General features: G+C 35.4%; 1 protein-coding gene across 6 annotated transcripts in view; it reads left to right on the top strand.

Moving 5' to 3' along the window:
• The window catches only part of DNM1L (dynamin 1 like), a 69,025-nt gene that overhangs the window by 47,761 nt on the left and 3,196 nt on the right, over positions 1-18,068 (top strand). For 2 of the 6 annotated variants that reach the window (XM_060113721.1, XM_060113718.1), the window contains 11 exons: positions 2,545-2,707; positions 5,379-5,499; positions 6,869-7,000; positions 7,929-8,135; positions 11,406-11,526; positions 11,758-11,913; positions 12,132-12,221; positions 13,843-13,935; positions 16,728-16,784; positions 17,456-17,533; positions 17,834-17,866. In XM_060113721.1, coding sequence (XP_059969704.1) covers positions 2,545-2,707; positions 5,379-5,499; positions 6,869-7,000; positions 7,929-8,135; positions 11,406-11,526; positions 11,758-11,913; positions 12,132-12,221; positions 13,843-13,935; positions 16,728-16,784; positions 17,456-17,533; positions 17,834-17,866 — 1,251 coding nt within the window. The remainder of the gene's footprint in view (positions 1-2,544; positions 2,708-5,378; positions 5,500-6,868; positions 7,001-7,928; positions 8,136-11,405; positions 11,527-11,757; positions 11,914-12,131; positions 12,222-13,842; positions 13,936-16,727; positions 16,785-17,455; positions 17,534-17,833; positions 17,867-18,068) is intronic. The other 4 variants (XM_060113722.1, XM_060113719.1, XM_060113717.1 and 1 more) reach the window with 3 other exon arrangements.

The following is an 18,068-nucleotide window of genomic DNA, read 5'->3' on the forward strand; positions in this document are numbered from 1 at the left end:
CACATGCCGCGGAACAACTAAGCCCGTGCGCCACAACTACTGAGACTGCACTCCAGAGCCCGCGAGCCACAACTACTGAGCCCGTGTGCCACAACTACTGAAGCCTGTGTGCCTAGAGCCCATGCTCCGCAACAAGAGAAGCCACCGCAATGAGAAGCCTGCGCACGGCAATGCAGAGTCATCCCTGCTCGCCACAACTAGAGAAAGCCTGCGTGCAGCAACAAAGACCCAATGCAGCCAAAAAAAAAAAAAAAAAAATTAGTTCCTTTAAAAAAAATAAAAAAAGAACTGTATGAGATGTTTTTGTGTCCTTTTTGTCATCATTGCCTAAGTACTCATTATGTAGAACATCGTGTACAAGACTTGTATTGAAATGGATAGCCTGTCTTTATATAGGTATAAGGTGAGTGATATTTAATGTAAAATTAATAATGTGTTTTCTTACTGTTTTATAACTTTGCTTTCAAAGAATTATATTACCATGCAGTATGCCTTTCTTTTGTAATTGGAGAAACTGCGTATCAGCCTATCACAAGTAAGTGGTTTCCATACTGTATTATGGATATGACTTTAACACTGTGCTATAAAAATTTTATAACGATTCACTCATTAGTGTATAGGCTAGGCTACTGTGAAGCAATCATATCGATTACACTAGGCTACCATAAAGCAATCGTATTGCTGCTTCTTTGTTATCAATGCATGAATTGTTATATATGTAAATAAATATGAATTTCTTTTTTACGTTATCTTTTCATTTTTGATATCTAGTGTCAGTAATAACATATAACATCTACAGTGTTTTGTTATCATATAAGACAATATTGATGTAGGTACTGACAGAAGATTTATCTTGTAAACAGATGACATAAAATATTGATAGAGTACAGTATTGTAAATGTATTTTCTCTTCCTTACGATTTTCTTATTAACATTTTCTTTACTTATTGTAAGAATACAGTATGTAATACATATAACATATAAAATATGTGTTAATTGCCTGTTGTTGGTAAGGCTTCCAGTCAACAGGAGGCTATTCGTAGTTAAATTTTTGGGGAGTCAAAAGCATATTTTTGACTGAGGGGGTCAGTGCCCCAACACTGTGTTTTTCAAGGGTCAACTGTACTTTGGTCTGTTAGGTGTGTAATAGCACTATGTCTAAAAAAGCAATGTACATACCTTAATTAAAAATACTTTATTGCTGAAAAATGCTAACCATCATCTGAATGTTCAGTAGTCGTATGTCATCTTTCTGCTGGTGGAGGGTTTGAAATATTTCAAGAATTATTAAAATGTGATATAGAGACACAGAGCAAGCAAATGCTCTTGGAAAAATTAGTGCCAATAGACTTCCTTCTCACAGGGTTGCCACGAACCTTCAATTTGTAAAAAATGCAATATCTGCAAAGTGCAATAAAACAAGGTGTGCCTGTATATCTGGAACGCTGTCACATCTTACAAACTCATAGCTACCATCCTGAGCTAGCCACTATCATCTCAGCTGGATTACCACCATAGTCTCCTAAGAGGTCTTCCTCATAATTTATTAACTAAGCAGCCAGAGTGATATTATTAAAGTGAAAATTAGATTGTGTCATTCGTTGGCTCAGAATCTTTGTAGTGGCTTCCCACTTCACTCAGAGTAAAAGCTTAAGTTCTTAAAGAGATCTAAAGTATCTACTTGATCTGTCTCTATTACTCTTCTAGCTCCTTCTGCTCCAGACTTCTGCCATTTTGTTCACTTTACTGGAATGTTCTTCCCCCAGGTATCTGCTTGTACCTCTCCCTTATCTCTTTCAGTTTGTGGTCATTCTCTCAAATGTCATTATCTGGGTGAGGTCTCCCCTGATTACTCAATTTAAAAGCATAATCCCATTTAAAATAATGATTTAAAAGTATAAGCTTTTTTTCTTTAATATTTATTTATTTGGCTGCATCGGGTCTTAGTTGCGGCATGCAGGATCTTCTAGTTGCGGCCTGTGGGATCTAGTTCCCTGACCAGGGATCAAAGCCCGGTCTCCTGCATTGGGAACGTGGAGTCTTAGCCACTGGACCACCAGGGAAATCCCTAGAAGTATAAGCTTTAACTAAGTATTCCTTAGCCTCCTGTTTGCCTTTATTTTTTCCATAGCCCTACCACCACCTAGATACTATGTATATATGCGTTTATTATCTGCTTCTCATCACTAAAGCTCAGTGAAGGCAGGAATTTCTTTTTCTTATCCACTACTGTGATAAAATCTGGTATGTAGAACAGTGCCTGAAATAAAGGTTGCCAATAAATACTTGCTAATTGAGTGAATGAATGAATTTGTCTCTAGGCAATTAATATCGACCAATCCTTAACATGGTAGACTTTTGATATTTGCAAGATTACATTTTGAGACTTTTACATATTACCAAATTCACATATACTGTAGTATATAATTTCATTTTAATTATCTGTAAATGGAGTAATACCTATATTCTTTGGATTAAATGGGGGGGAAAAAAAGCTGAGTTGATTTTTATTACTAGTTCCTTGATCATCTCTTTTTGGTCCAGGTACCTGTAGGTGATCAACCTAAGGATATTGAGCTTCAAATCAGAGAGCTCATTCTTCGGTTCATCAGTAATCCAAATTCCATTATCCTTGCTGTCACTGCTGCTAATACAGATATGGCAACATCAGAGGCACTTAAAATTTCAAGAGAGGTAGATCCAGATGGTAAGGACAGATGTTAATTTTTAATGAGATGCTTGGTTAACATGGTAAATCTACCCTCGAGAGATTTCATTTTTAAAAAGAATATCTCTAGCTGTTAGTACACATTTTAAAAATAATGCTTTTCTATTTTACTTATATTATCAACTAGAAATTTTGGTGGAAATGGATAAATTGTTGTACAGGCTAGGCAAAAATACTTCACATGATGTCCATATTTGTAATGATTACCTAATGATTTTAAAATAAGAAGATGGCTTTGCAAAAAGTTTGTTTTGTATAAATAAAATGATTTAGGTTTTTGAATGGCTGATTTCTAAGAATAACTGTCATGGTAGGTAATCATTGTAGACTATTATAGTATAGTAGATAATTATGGTATCTACATTCTGCAGAGGCTCAAGGCAGAGGGGATTCTTCGAAATATAGTTCATACTGTGAGTCAGTATATGATACCTGACTAATGCTGCAGTGTGCATCTTATATAAGATGCCAGACTGTAAGTTATTATTGCTGCTAATAAATGTATGTTTTGCTGTATACAGGAGCCATTTTTTTTTCATCTGAGTATTGAGGGTCTGTGGGCAGTGTCATGTTTCTTATTTCCTACTTTGAATAAAAATCTAAAATAAAAACTTGGTAGGAAATGTTAGTGCTAGGACTGCTAATTAAAATTCCTATAAACGGGGTCATTTCTTAAAATTTTTTATTTCAAGTTTTTAAGAAACTTTTATTATATGAGTAATTAATGTTCATTTTAGATTTAAAGATAAACTATATCAAAATGTTTATCTAAGTTTTATTTTTATTATATAAAGTAAACTGTTAGGCATTTTATATACATTAATTCTATTTTTTTTTCTTTTTTTTTTTTTGCGGTATGCGGGCCTCTCACTGTTGTGGCCTCTCCCATTGCGGAGCACAGGCTCTGGACGCCCAGGCTCAGCGGCCATGGCTCACGGGCCCAGCCGCTCCGCGGCATGTGGGATCTTCCCGGACCGGGGCATGAACCCGTGTCCCCTGCATCGGTAGGCGGACTCTCAACCACTGCGCCACCAGAGAAGCCCACATTAATTCTATTTTAAACTGACCCTTGAGCCATAAATATAATCATACTTTTGATCTAGTGATCTTAATCTAGTAATATAGTATAAGGAAATAATCCAATCCAGTATTATTTATAAAAAATTAGAATCAATATATGGCCCACAGTAGGAATGATAAGATAATAATAGAATATGGAATCATTAAAAAGGATGATTTTGTAGATTTGGACCAAAATACAAAATTGCTTCTAATTGAAAAATGCCATATGTAAAATTGGACATTATGCAGAGCAGCTGGAACTCTCATACATTGCTGGTGGGAATGGTATAGCCACTTTGGGAAACAGTTTCTCAGTTTCTTAAACAGTTAAATCTGTAATTCCACTCTTAGGTTATTACCAATGTTAAATGAAAACCTATGTTCGTATAAAGAACCTGTATGCAAATATCTATAGTAGCTTTATTCTTAATCTCCTAAAACTGAGAACAACAGAGATGTTTCTCAAATGGGGAATGAATAACTAGACTATAGTGTGTCCACACTGTGGAATACTACTCAGCAGTAAAAAGGAATGAACTATTGATACATGCAACAAAATAGATGACTCTCACAAGCATTATGCCAAGTGAAAGAAGCCAGACCCAAAAGGCTATATATATGATTCCATTTATATAGCATTCTGGAAAAGACAAAACTAGGAATGGGATAGTACAAGGAAATTTTGGTGGGGGTTGGGGGGCAATGGAACTGTTTTGTTTTGAGGTAGTGGTGACATTGCATTTTTCAAAACTCATAGAGCTGAAAAAAAGCCATTAACCAAGAGATGTTTAAACTCTCATCCCTGGATCCTGTCCACGCTGGCATGGTGAATAAATTCTGGCATTTTGGTGGCAATGAGAGGAGCCAGCGATTCATTGAGCGCTGTATCCGGGCCTTCCCCACCTTCTGCCTGCTGGGGCCTGAGGGGACCCCTGTGTCCTGGTCCCTGATGGACTAGACAGGAGAAGTGCGGTTGGGGGTCACGCTGCCTGAGTACCGGGGCCAGGGTCTCGTCTCCCATATGTTGTTTGTCCACACCCAGGCTCTGGACAAACTTGGCTTCCCCGTATATAACCATACAGAGCCAACAAAGTCATACAGAAAATTAGTCACAGTCTGCATCATATCCCATGCCTTGTGATTGGAGCCAGTGGAGCTGTGTACCTCTGTGAAGCAGCCCTGAACCCAAGACTGTGTTGGGTGGGCTGGTTATGTGGCAAGAGATGCCGAGGGGTGGGCAGAAAGAAAGAATAAATTGTAATGAGCAAAAAAAAAAAAAAATTAGTGAATTTGTGCTCTGCAAAAATTCACTCACTAGGCATGAGTGAATTTCAAACAAATTTTTAAAATGCTAATAAAAAAGTTAGCCCGAAGAGCTAATAAAAAATTACATGTGAAAAATTTTTTAAATTAAACATGATGATTAAAAGTAGTTTTGAAAAAGTATTTGTAAGCAAAGGTTAGAAAAACATTACCAAAATGATGGCAACGGTAATGTTAGGTGGGATTATAGATTAGGATTTTTCCTTTATTAATACTTAATAGCTTAATTTAATGGGTCATTTCTTTTCTTTTTTGCATTTACCAGGTCGCAGAACCCTAGCTGTAATCACTAAACTCGATCTCATGGATGCGGGTACTGATGCCATGGATGTATTGATGGGAAGGGTTATACCAGTCAAACTGGGAATAATTGGAATAGTTAACAGGTTAGCAATCAACAATGGGATAAGAATTGCAGCATTCTCATTTCAAAGCAAATCTGAATTTTTTGAATCAGTCTGAAATGTGATGGTGTCCCTACTTTTTCCCCTTTTACTGTAATCTTGGTATTGCTAAAGAATTCATTGCTCTAAAGGAAGAGATTCACTAAAGCCTCCTGTAGATATTTTTAAATAGAAAGTGTTTCTAAAGTAAGCAGTGGCACAAAATGGAAGAAAATTTAATGGCTAGGCTTAAAAAATCCCTGTCTATTATGTTATGTATGAGGAGGGCACTGGATAAAAAAACGTATTATTTAGTTTACACCCAGTCAAGAGTTCTTAAGGTGGTAGTATTTTAATAGATCGATTTAACCCCTAGCATTAGTGATTCTATGTAATTGCCAGGAGGTGACTTGGAGAAATTTTATTAAAGGTATCCTAATTATAAGTAGGTGAAATTAAAAATTGTGGAAAGGAAACTAACTACAGTTGAGTGTCTACTTAAGTTTTAGAGGCTCTACTGTGAGAAGTTTTTAAGGGTATCTCTTTGAACCCTTACAACATCCCTGTGAGATATGTATATTGGTCTGTTTTATAATCAGAAAACTTAAGTTATACATTTACCAAAGTCACATGGCTGGTGAAAGCAGAGCCAGATTCAAATGGAGATCTTAGTCCAAAGCCTTTATAAAATAGGAAGCACTGAAATTGTCATGAGATCTGGGTTCTACTCCTAGTTCATCTACAAACTAGATATAATGTGGGTTTAAATGGCTCCTAACATCTTTGGTCTCAGACCTTTTAAAATGAAAATGTTACTAAGTGATGTCTTTACAGTTGTCTGCTTCTTATCACATGTCCTTCTCCCTCACCCCTACTCTTTTTAATTCCTATTATCTCTTTTCAGGCAAGCAGGTGGTATAAAACTGTTTGTTGTATTTGTAGATGGCTACTCTTCAATTTAGTTGCCTGTCCATGGATAAAATATACAGTTGATTAAGACACATATATTTTCACCTGTTTATCCCTGTTACTTAAGAGTACTGCTTTTGACTGTAGTTAATGGTAATAATGAGGCCTAAATTATTCAGGCATTGCTTACTTAAAAGTCACACAGTTTGAATCTTGGCTGAACTACTTAATATGTGACTTTGGGTAAGTTAGTTAATCTCCCTGGGCCTTAGTCACTTTGCTATAAAATGGGATAATACCTATTGCATAGACTGATTGTGAGAATTAACAATTCACGTCAGGCATTATAGACAGTGCCTGGTGCCATCATCATCATCATCATCATCATCCTCACTATCCAGAGTACTTAGTACCATACCACAGTTGACTTTAGTTGAACAGTTTTGTTATTTTTCAACCTTAGGAGCCAGCTAGATATTAATAATAAGAAGAGTGTAACTGATTCAATCCGTGATGAATATGCTTTCCTTCAAAAGAAATACCCATCTCTGGCCAATAGAAATGGAACAAAGTATCTTGCCAGGACTTTAAACAGGTAACATTTTTTACCTTTTGGAAAATGAGATGTTTCTGGGTTGCCAGTAGGTGTCTGAGACCTTTGATTATCAGTTCCTTACATTTTTATAATGTCCTTGTCTGTAAAATTTCACTTTTTGTTTCTTGTAAAGTAGGTTCTTATAATGTAGATATTTATTTTTATTGAGGTGGTTGGCATTAAATCATCGTGTAGTCTAGGAATGCTCAAGTGAATTTTAAAATACCTTAATCGTGTAATTCTTGACAGTCATTTTACTTTTGATGATAGAACTAGATGGCAGATGACTTCATTTCCATTTTGTATTTCAGGAACTGAATTAAGATTTATAATTTTCACATAACCTATTCTTAATTTAGGATGTCTTCTATTCCTATTCATAAAAAGAATGTAAACTATATACCTTGAATTCTGAGTATGCACTGATGGTAGAGGGATTAGAAGACCTTTCTAAACAATTTATAAATGACTGAAGTAAAAGCTATTTTCTTTTACTTTTGGCTTATTCCCTAAATAAATTAAAGGCTGATGGATATGTATCTTAACAAGATTGATTTTCACTATGCTGAGTACCCATCGTAAAAGATAAGTCAGAAACCAAAATCATGTAGGTAGAATTGGATTGAGTAGCTTACTTTCTTTGAGGTAACTGCAATAATATAAAAAAATTTTTTTTAATTTATATTTGATTCTCTAGCAGTTGCTACAATTTGATGGGTTGAAGGCACATTTAAAAACCATTTACTAAGATGGTTTCCTTCATGTCATTTTTTTCAGGCTACATATTTACCTTCTAGTCTAAGATTGCATTATTTCCGATCAGGACAAATGGACAGGTTTCCCTATTATTTGCATTTTAAAATTTGACCTGCCTGGGTCTTCAAAATACACAATTACTTTAAAATCCTTCCTTTCTAATCTTTGTTAGGCTACTGATGCATCACATCAGAGATTGCTTACCAGAGTTGAAAACAAGAATAAATGTTCTAGCTGCTCAGTATCAGTCTCTTCTAAATAGCTATGGTGAACCTGTGGATGATAAAAGTGCTACTTTACTCCAGCTTATTACCAAATTTGCCACAGAATATTGTAACACTATTGAAGGAACTGCGAAATATATTGAAACTTCAGAGCTGTAAGTAAGAAATTTCTCTATGGATTTGGTTACCTGATTGATAGGTTAGATAAAGATAAAAGATAAAGATCTTTTGTTACAGTGACTTAACTCTGAGATTATCTGATTGTAATCTATTATCTGTAAAACAGGAATATCATTTTGTAGAAATGATAGATAATGTCTCATATGTATGTAAAATGCTTTATAAATTATGTAAAGCACGGTAAAAGTTTCAGGGCTTTCTTCAAAAACAAGACTTTAATTGATAAGCATTTATAAAATTTTCATAATTTAAAAAAATGTTTGTTGTTTCTTTAATACACGCTATAATTGTTCATGAAAAACTACAAAAATACAGATAAGTAAAAAGAGTAAAACATAAGGACAAAATTGCTTTTAATTCCATCATTAAGAAATAATCCCTGTTACCTTGGCATTAATCTAGACATTTTTCTATGCTTCTATAAAACATATAACTGCCTGTAATACACATCTTTAAAAATCAGATGCTATGGAATCATTTCTGTATATCAACATGTCACAAACAACTAGTAGTAATTGTATATTTGTATTCTCAGTCTTAAGATTTACATAGTATTTTACTTTTTAGACATACACTCTTATTTGTTCAACCAGTCCCCTACTATTGATAGTTTGCTTTCAGTTATACACAAATATAAACAATGCTATGATGGACTATCTTTGGGCCATGTATCCAAGTAAACCCTTAGGTTAAATTTCTAGAAGTGGAATTACTAGATGAAAGGGTATATAACATCCTCAAAGTCTCTTATTATTGCTATACTATTAGTAGATTGTATTTTTTTAAATAAATTTATTGATTTTGTTTATTTTTGGCTATGTTGGCTCTTCATTGGCTGTGTGCAGGCTTTCTCTAGTTGTGGCGAGCGGGGGCTTCTCTTCGTTGTGGTGCGTGGGCTTCTCATTGCGGTGGCTTCTCGTTGCAGAGTACAGGCTCTAGGTGCGTGGGCCTCAGTAGTTGTGGCTCACGAGCTCTAGAGTGCAGGCTTAGTAGTTGTGCATGGGCTTAGTTGCTCCGCGGCACGTGGGGTCTTCCCGGACCAGGGCTCGAACCCATGTCCCCTGCATTGGCAGGCGGATTCTTAACCACTGCACTACCAGGGAAGCCCGATTGTATTGTTTTACTACTAGCAATATAAAAGAATATCCATTTCTCTAAACTCTCACCTTTAAAAAAATCTTTTAATTTTGAAAAATAATTATAGACTTATAGGAAGTTGCAACTAAATGTACAGGGAGGTCCCATTCACCTTTCACCCCGTCTCCCCCAGCGTTGACATCCTGCATATCTGTAGTACAATAAAAAGCAAGAAAATGGACATTGGTGCAATCCACACAGCTTATTCAGATTTCTCCAATTATACACATACTTCATGTCTGTGTTTGTATGTATGTATATAAAGTTCTATGTACTTTCATGTGACCCAGGTAGCCTTCTATGTGAGTTAATGCCATAGAATATTTAACAAACTAATTACTGAATGGTTTTAAATGTATGCATATTAAGGGAAATAAAGATTACTAAGATAAACCTTTAAAGAGTTCAGTGGGTAAGGTAGGTCAAGGGAACACAAGGGTTGATTAGGTGGTAAAAGGAGTATAATTTTTAATTAAATACTTCTTATTAAATATAATACATAACCAGAAAAGTGCATGTAACATATATGGACAGTGTTATAAGTAGTTAATTAAGCAATATCTTTGTAATTACCTAATCAAGCCTTATTAGAACATTGAAGAGAGACCACTTTCATTTCTTTCAAGGATTGGGAGAGCTCCGTAGTTAGGAATGCATTTGGGTTGGGTTCTGAATAGAATATGGGAAGGCAGTAAGTAGAAGGGTATTTTAGGCTTTGGAACAGCAAAGATTAACGCAGGGCGAATTTGGAGAATGGCATATACAATGACGGGATGTAACAGGAGGTAAGGCAGGAAAGGTGTCTAAGAACAAGACTGGGGAAAGTCTAGTATCTTCAGAATTTGAAGAACTTCCTACTATAAAAAAATAAAACACTTGGTCACAGGAGTAACCCATTTTAGAAGGATATTCTGGTCATTATGGAAACTATTTGGAGAAGGGAAAAGTTGGAGGCAGAGAGACCAGTTATTGGTAATTTTAACTATTTTAAAGTATAATACGTAGCACTAAGTATATTCACAGTATTGTACAACCATCAAATAGTATCTATTTACAAAATTTTTTATTACCCCAACAGAAACTTTGTATCCAAATAAGCAATATCTCTGTGTTCCCCTCTTCCCCCAGCCCATGGTAACCTCTGACTTACTTTCTGTCTATGAATTTCCTTGTTCTAGATATTTCATATAACGAGAATCATACAATATTTATCCTTTTGTGTCTGGCTTATTTCACTTAGCATAATGTTAGGCTGGTATCTTCTGCCTAGACTACTGTAAGAAAGTAGTGAATAGTGATGGTGAAAACAGAGAAGATGGGATGATTTGGGGAGATATAAATGTACTTGTAAATTTTCAACTAGACTTGAATGAAAAAAATAAAAGATAATAATCAGGGTTTCTAGTCACTAAGATAGGAAACACAAGGTGTCCAGTATATAGGCCCAGAGATTTAATTTGTTTAAAGCAGGGATAGGCAAACTATATATAGCCCATTGACTAAGAATGATTTTTGCACTTTTAAATGGTTGAAAAAAAATTCAAAGAAGAATATTTTGTAATGCGAAAATTATATAAAATTCAAATTTTAGTGGGCATAAGTTTTATTGGAACATAGCTGTGCTTATTTGTTTACATACTGTCTGTGGTTGCTTTTGTGCTCAATGGCAGAATTGGCGAGTTGTGGCAGAGTTGTGAAAAGTCTAAAGTAGTTATTATCTGGCCTTTTACAGAAAAAGTTTGCTGATCTCTACTCTAGATTGTGAATAAATAGAAATAAGACATTGTTTCTTATCTTTAAGGAGCTCATAGTCTAGTTGAAGAAAACTAGGGCAGAGAAAAATGTTTAGTAGTTCTTAGTTAACTGATGTTTTCTGAAAGAATAGTTACTCAGTGTGCACGTGCATATGTGAATGCCTTTTGTGAAATGACTCCTTTCCTCATTAAAAAAATTAGAGAAACTGGTTCATAATGGAGTTGAGAACACATGGAAATGGTCTAAGTGTGATTGTTCATCTGAGACAGTCTTAAAGCTTACAGAGAGACTTCTAACTTGTAGCTTCCTCCCTTTTAGTAATACTAGAAGTCATATACTTCATTGCCTTTCAGATGCGGTGGTGCTAGAATATGTTATATTTTCCATGAGACTTTTGGGCGAACCTTAGAATCTGTTGACCCACTAGGTGGCCTTAACACTATTGACATTTTGACTGCCATTAGAAATGCAACTGTGAGTATGCTTAACCTTTAGAATTTTTTGAAATGAGGTTAAAGATTATTTTTTAATCCATATAACTCTATCCTTTTTTAGTGAATTGTATACTTTGTTATTTTGCCCTCATTCTTGAAACTACGAAGTGCTTTTTTATGAAAAATACCAAAAACGTCATTTATTTTAAACTTAGGGAAGAACCAAAATTATATGTGGCTATAATAAGAGCTCATAGTTTTATTTTTTTAGGGTCCTCGTCCTGCTTTGTTTGTGCCTGAAGTTTCATTTGAGTTACTAGTCAAACGGCAAATCAAACGTCTGGAAGAGCCCAGCCTCCGTTGTGTGGAACTGGTTCATGAAGAAATGCAAAGGATCATTCAGCACTGTAGCAATTACAGTACACAGGTAATTGAGAAATGTAACAGGTTTCAGGTTAAGTAGTAAAAGACATGAGGTGGTGGTTTCAAGGGGAAGGAGGAAATATAGAAGATGGGCTGAAAGTTAAAATGTAGTTCCCTTATCTAAAAGTGATTTGAAATGTAGCTTCCAAATCTGATTCAGTACTTCAGTGATTATTTAATTTTCCTTTAAACAAAACAGACTGTTTCTTCCACCACATATAGGAGTTGTTGCGGTTCCCTAAACTTCATGATGCCATAGTTGAAGTAGTGACTTGTCTTCTTCGTAAACGGTTGCCTGTTACAAATGAAATGGTGAGCTATTATTTCATAAATCATTGTAATCACTGTTAATAAGTTATTTTGTACAGCTTTATGAATTTAGGCATAATGATTCCCAGTGTATTGAAAAGAAAAAGAAGCGAGTTTCAGTCTTATTTCAAAGGAAACTTCAGTAATTCTGGTATAAAATGCATTTTTCTTCATATTTTAATCATTGTTAGCCTGCAGCCACAGATTTTCCTGAAAATGGAGTTATTGTTGAGGATTGTGAATAGTTTTGCTTTATTATATAGCAGCACTGATTTAATGGAAAGTTAGTTTTATCTTTAGCCTCAGTAAACTGAGCCTTCATATAGCAAGCTCTTTTTTTTTTTTTTAACTCTGATGTATATCAGGGTAATTTGGCCATTTGTACAGTTTCCTTGTTTGATGACCTAATACCATAATATCATGGTTGCTATCCTTAAAAATAAAAATCCTGAAATTGGCAGAAATATGGAATAAGCATTTGAAATTGTCCGTATGCCTCTAATTGTTGGCTGGTTTCTTTTTTTCCTTTCTGGTCTCTAAAAGTGCATTTGGGTCTTTGGCTCCGGATGGTGAGCCCCAATGGACATTTACTTAAAGAGTACAAAACCATCCTTGGAAGTATAGAATGTAAGTGCTGCTACTTAGTTGTTTCCCTAGCAAGCATAACCACCAGATTGAAATGAGTAAGAACGTGGTTAGCCTGATCTCAGACTCTACCCACTGATATCAGAATCATTGGAATTTCATTTAAATAAATAATTTTCACTGGTTCTTGATCTTTTAATGCTGTTCTAATACCTAAGATTTGTAAGGACAGTGCAAATGAAGGAGTTAGTTTAATCTCTCTACAACGCTAGAGAAATTAATTTCAACTTTCCTTTTTGATTATTGTCCCAATTGTCCCAATTGAACCACATATATTTAAACTAGGTGCTTCATAATTAAGGCTAATCAATCATTATCTCAGGTCATTAAATGTATCCTTTACCCTAATAAAGTTAACATCTTTAACTTACATCTGATTATGAAATGTTTTCTTATTGTTGAACCTGAACTTTTGACATGGAGTAGTGGATGATCTAAGGTTTTAATAGCAAAGTTGCTTGGAAGTTAGATATGCATCAGGTAGATAACTTTTTTTTTTTTTTTTTTCCTTTTTGCGTTATGTGGGCCTCTCACTGTTGTGGCCTCTCCCGTTGCGGAGCACAGGCTCCGGATGCGCAGGCCCAGCGGCCATGGCTCACGGGCCCAGCCGCTCCGCGGCATATGGGATCCTCCCAGACCGGGGCACGAACCCGTATCCCCTGCATCGGCAGGCGGACTCTCAACCACTGCGCCACCAGGGAGGCCCTAGATAACTTTTTTTTTTTCCCTAACAAATACTTCTAACTACTTCAGTGTCAGAAATGCAATCTTAGATGCTAAAATATAGATAATTCAAAAGATAGAGCAAATTGTTATTTGGTATAAACTCTGTCAGTTGGAGTATAATTATCAAGTATTTATTTAGGCATCAGTTTCCTGTACTGTCTTTTAGAATTATCTGTTTAATAAGTTTATATGTTTCCTTAAGTAAAATTAGGTTGGCACATTTTGTATATAGCCTAATTTTATTTTTTTCTAGGTCCATAACTTAGTGGCAATTGAATTGGCTTATATCAACACAAAACATCCAGACTTTGCTGATGCTTGTGGGTTAATGAACAATAATATAGAGGTAAATACAATTTGAATTTGTCTTTTTTGAGAGAGAAAATGTTTTAGCTCAGTTATATCAAGTTTACTGGGCAAGGAATAACTATAAGACATATATGCACCATATTATTGTCTGTTATATGCTAAGAAGTATGCTGAGGGCATTACATTGTTTTCTTAAATTTAATTCTCAAAACCACCTGGAGGCATTGTTCTCATTTTCTGCTTGTGAAACTGTAACTCAGAAATGATCTGGGACTCATTGATTTAGTGTTGAAGGACTGCCTGGCTCCATTTCAGTAACTGTTGTTGCAGTTTATTAGACTGAAGTATGTAAAACAAAGTGGATGTTTAAAATGGTTTTCATTTGACTCTGAAAGCTGTGAAGGAAACATTCCAAGAATTACCTAACTTACAGTAAATTTGGAAAGACAGTACTGTTTCACCATTACTGTGGTTCCTGCATTTCATGGTTCCTTTTTTTTTTCCATTTGAGGCTAACATTGTAGGTTGCATAATAGCTCAGATGGAGCGAAGGCTGGTGGATAGAGCGATTTATCTGGATGCAGTTTTTTCTCTGCCACTTTTATCCAAAACAGTAAAATTTTCTGCAATTCCATAGTCCAGTAAGACCTGAATCCCTTCTCTATCTAATTTCCTCTTATGCATATGGGTGGGGAGAATATTGTAAACGTGGAATTTGGGAACTGGAAGGGACCCTGGGTTTAAACTGGAAGGGACCCTTTGGTTAAACAGATGAGGAACCTGAGACCCACAGATGATAACAGCTGTTACTTTAGTGCTTATTTTGCTGGGCATCTTCTCTTTAACAGGTACAGGGAACTGTTTTTTCGCTACATAGTTGAGGTGACTCCTACTGTCAGAAAAAATTCCAGGGAATTGCCGTGGCCCAGGTTCAATCTCTGGCTGGGGAACTAAGATCTTGCAAGCTGTGTGGCACAGCCAGAAAAAAAAAGAAGGAAAAAATTCCAAAATGCATATAAGTAAGGCACTTTAAAACACTCAGAAAGTGGACTAGGTAATAGTTATTATGTTAAAAATTAGCATGCAGACACTATCTTAAGATATGAGTTAGTTCTTGTAACAATGAAGCCGTCATGGAAAATTTGTCTGGAACAGTTTTTCTAATACTGACAAGGTCATTTATGATATGATTTCAGATCAGTATTTTTCTTACAAATGAATGTCTCTGGTTTTAAGACTATGTGTCAAAGAACTTTATGTGGATATTCTCATTTAATCTTTTTTTTTTTAGAAGATGTTGGGGGTAGGAGTTTATTAATTAATTAATTTATTTTTGCTGTGTTGGGTCTTCATTTCTGTGCAAGGGCTTTCTCTAGTTGTGGCAAGCGGGGGCCACTCTTCATCGCAGTGCGCGGGCCTCTCACTATCGTGGCCTCTCTTGTTGCGGAGCACAGGCTCCAGACGTGCAGGCTCAGTAGTTGTGGCTCACGGGCCTAGTTGCTCCACGGCATGTGGGATCTTCCCAGACCAGGGCTCGAACCCGTGTCCCCTGCATTAGCAGGTAGATTCTCAACCACTGCGCCACCAGGGAAGCCCTCTCATTTAATCTTTATAGCAACCCTATGAGGATAATGTTAATAGACTAGGAAACCGGGGCTTGAGAGTTGGTAACCCATACAAGTTAACAAAGCAAGTAAGCCAGGTCTCCAGGGCCAGCCAGCTAAGGTCATAAATGGTTGGTAACAGACTAGGGTGAGAATTTCTGGTCTCTAGATTCCTCTGCCTTTTGCTTTGTGTCCTTCTTCAAAATGTATATTTAAATGCTAACTTTTTATTCTGAAGATTGTTAAAATCCATATATTTTTATTATCTGCTATTTTTTTAATCACTGGATAAATGGAAAGTGGGTAAAATTTCTGTTAAAAAACTTTCTTACCCAGAAACATCATTGTGAAGCTTTGTTAATTTACACCTTTTTGCAAGTTTGAGTGTTCATGAAATGCTTTCTGCTTAGGAGCATTTTGACTTCATTTAATGTAAATACTTTCCTACTGTATTTGATGCTGCCTGTGAGAGAGCCACTATTAATACCTACATCCTTCTGTATTTTCATAGTCTTGCACCTATCATGGTGCTTGACATACAGTAGGTGTTCATTACCTATTAATTTGAATTTACAGTTGCTTTAGCTCAGTATCAGAATTACATTGCTAATATTAGCAGATTAGAAGAGTGGGCAGGTGATCAGTCTGTTCAATTAGCCAGGTTACAGAAAGGACTGTCAGTTTTCAACATTACGTTTATTTCCTGGAGATAGTTAAGGATAAAGAAAACAGAACAGTCTTATAGATATTTCTTATGGTTTTGTGTGTGAGAATTGTGTGAATTTAACACAAACGTGTGCAGGTTAGAATGATTTTTAAAGGTTTTGTTTAATTTTTCTGTGATCTGTGCACTTCAAATTCTATATGGTATGCTGAAGGCTTATGTACACTTTAATGTGGGAACAATTTAAATCAGTGATTCTTAACTTGGTGGGAAAGGCAGAGATGATGTTGGTCCGCTTGAGAACCCCTGGTACAGGAAGCCAATGTTACTGACGTTGTATTATATCCCTCAGGTGTGTTGGGGCAGAAAAAAAGATTGAGAAGCATTGGGTTAAATGATTTCTTGTTTGTTTTAAAATATAATTATGGCATGAGTCCCAACAGTGAGAGGATATACTGTAAGTTATTCACACTTTTCAATTAAGCTGAATATTTTTTTTAAGTAGGCTTACATTTCTGTGTTCTGATAATCGTGAATCTTCTGCTTGGTTGTGTTTTATAGGAACAAAGGAGAAACAGGCTAGCAAGAGAATTACCTTCAGCTGTATCACGAGACAAGGTAAAAAATGTTTTTAAAGCATATTCCCAATATGCAAAGATGGATTGGTAAGCCTCAGAATATTACTCAGTTCTAGGAGTAATATTTTCTTCTCACTTTAATATTCCATTGGCACTATTTCATTGTTTGAGTAAAGGTATGCAAGTTTAAAAATAGGCTTTGAGTAATTTAAAGATAAAATATTTTGAATACATAGGAATAAATGCTTAAAGGTGGATTTTAAATATCAAGGCTTTAACAGAAATTCAGTGACTTTATCAACTGTAAAACTAGTTGAAATGACTAATGACTTTATTATAACAAGGTTTTTTTGGAGAGAGATGACATTATGTACATACCAGGTTTTAGTTACCTGTAATAGTTGCATATATTAAAGTTTTTGTGTAAAAATCTGTTACCTTGAATTCTTTACCAGAAAAGATCTTATCAACTTCCAAAATCAAAATGAAGTTTTTGGATTTGGATTTTTCTTAGGAATTCATCTGAAGAAAGCCTTAAAGGTGACAGTAGTACAGGAAATAAGGCAAAATAAACATTAATTTTATGTCCCATTACATTTTTTTCATGTTATTTTACTATTTTTATACAGAGGGGAAAATACATATTTATAGAATGTTTCTGAATGCATTTTTGGCATCCTTGATTTTTTTCCCTGCATTTTTTGCCTTTAGTCTTCTAAAGTTCCAAGTGCTTTGGCACCTGCCTCCCAGGAGCCCTCCCCTGCTGCTTCTGCTGAGGCTGATGGCAAGGTCTGTTCTGATTCTTAATCTAAGCCTGCATGCCTAGTTTGGTGCAACATAATCATCTGGAAACAATACACTGAACGGCAGAATATTAATATGGGATATTGTGCTAAGGTCAAATTTTAGTCTGATAGAAATTTAAAATCATTTAACAATGTATACTTCATAAAATAAATTATTGTTGACATGCTTTTGCTTGCAATATAAATGATGCACACAGAAAAAGAATTTAAAGAGGAAATTTTCAAGCCATTGGTATTTAAATTTTGCTTGTTAAACTGCATGTTTTAACATATCTTTTAACAGTTAATTCAGGACAGCAGAAGAGAAACTAAAAATGTGAGTCTTGCTTCAGAATGAAAACATTGGTACCTTTGGTTCTCACCAAAACACTGTCTTCAAAACCACCGAAGAACTTGTTTGTAACAGTGGCATCCATCTCTTGTTGTCTGTGTTATGTTTTTAATGTTTCTCTTATCTAACTAACTTCTAAGATGGTATTCTAGTTTCAACATTGTTTTAAATAATAACAAAAGCCTTT

This window comes from Mesoplodon densirostris, chromosome 11 (genome assembly GCF_025265405.1).
Source record: "Mesoplodon densirostris isolate mMesDen1 chromosome 11, mMesDen1 primary haplotype, whole genome shotgun sequence".
Classification (NCBI taxonomy): domain Eukaryota; kingdom Metazoa; phylum Chordata; class Mammalia; order Artiodactyla; family Ziphiidae; genus Mesoplodon; species Mesoplodon densirostris.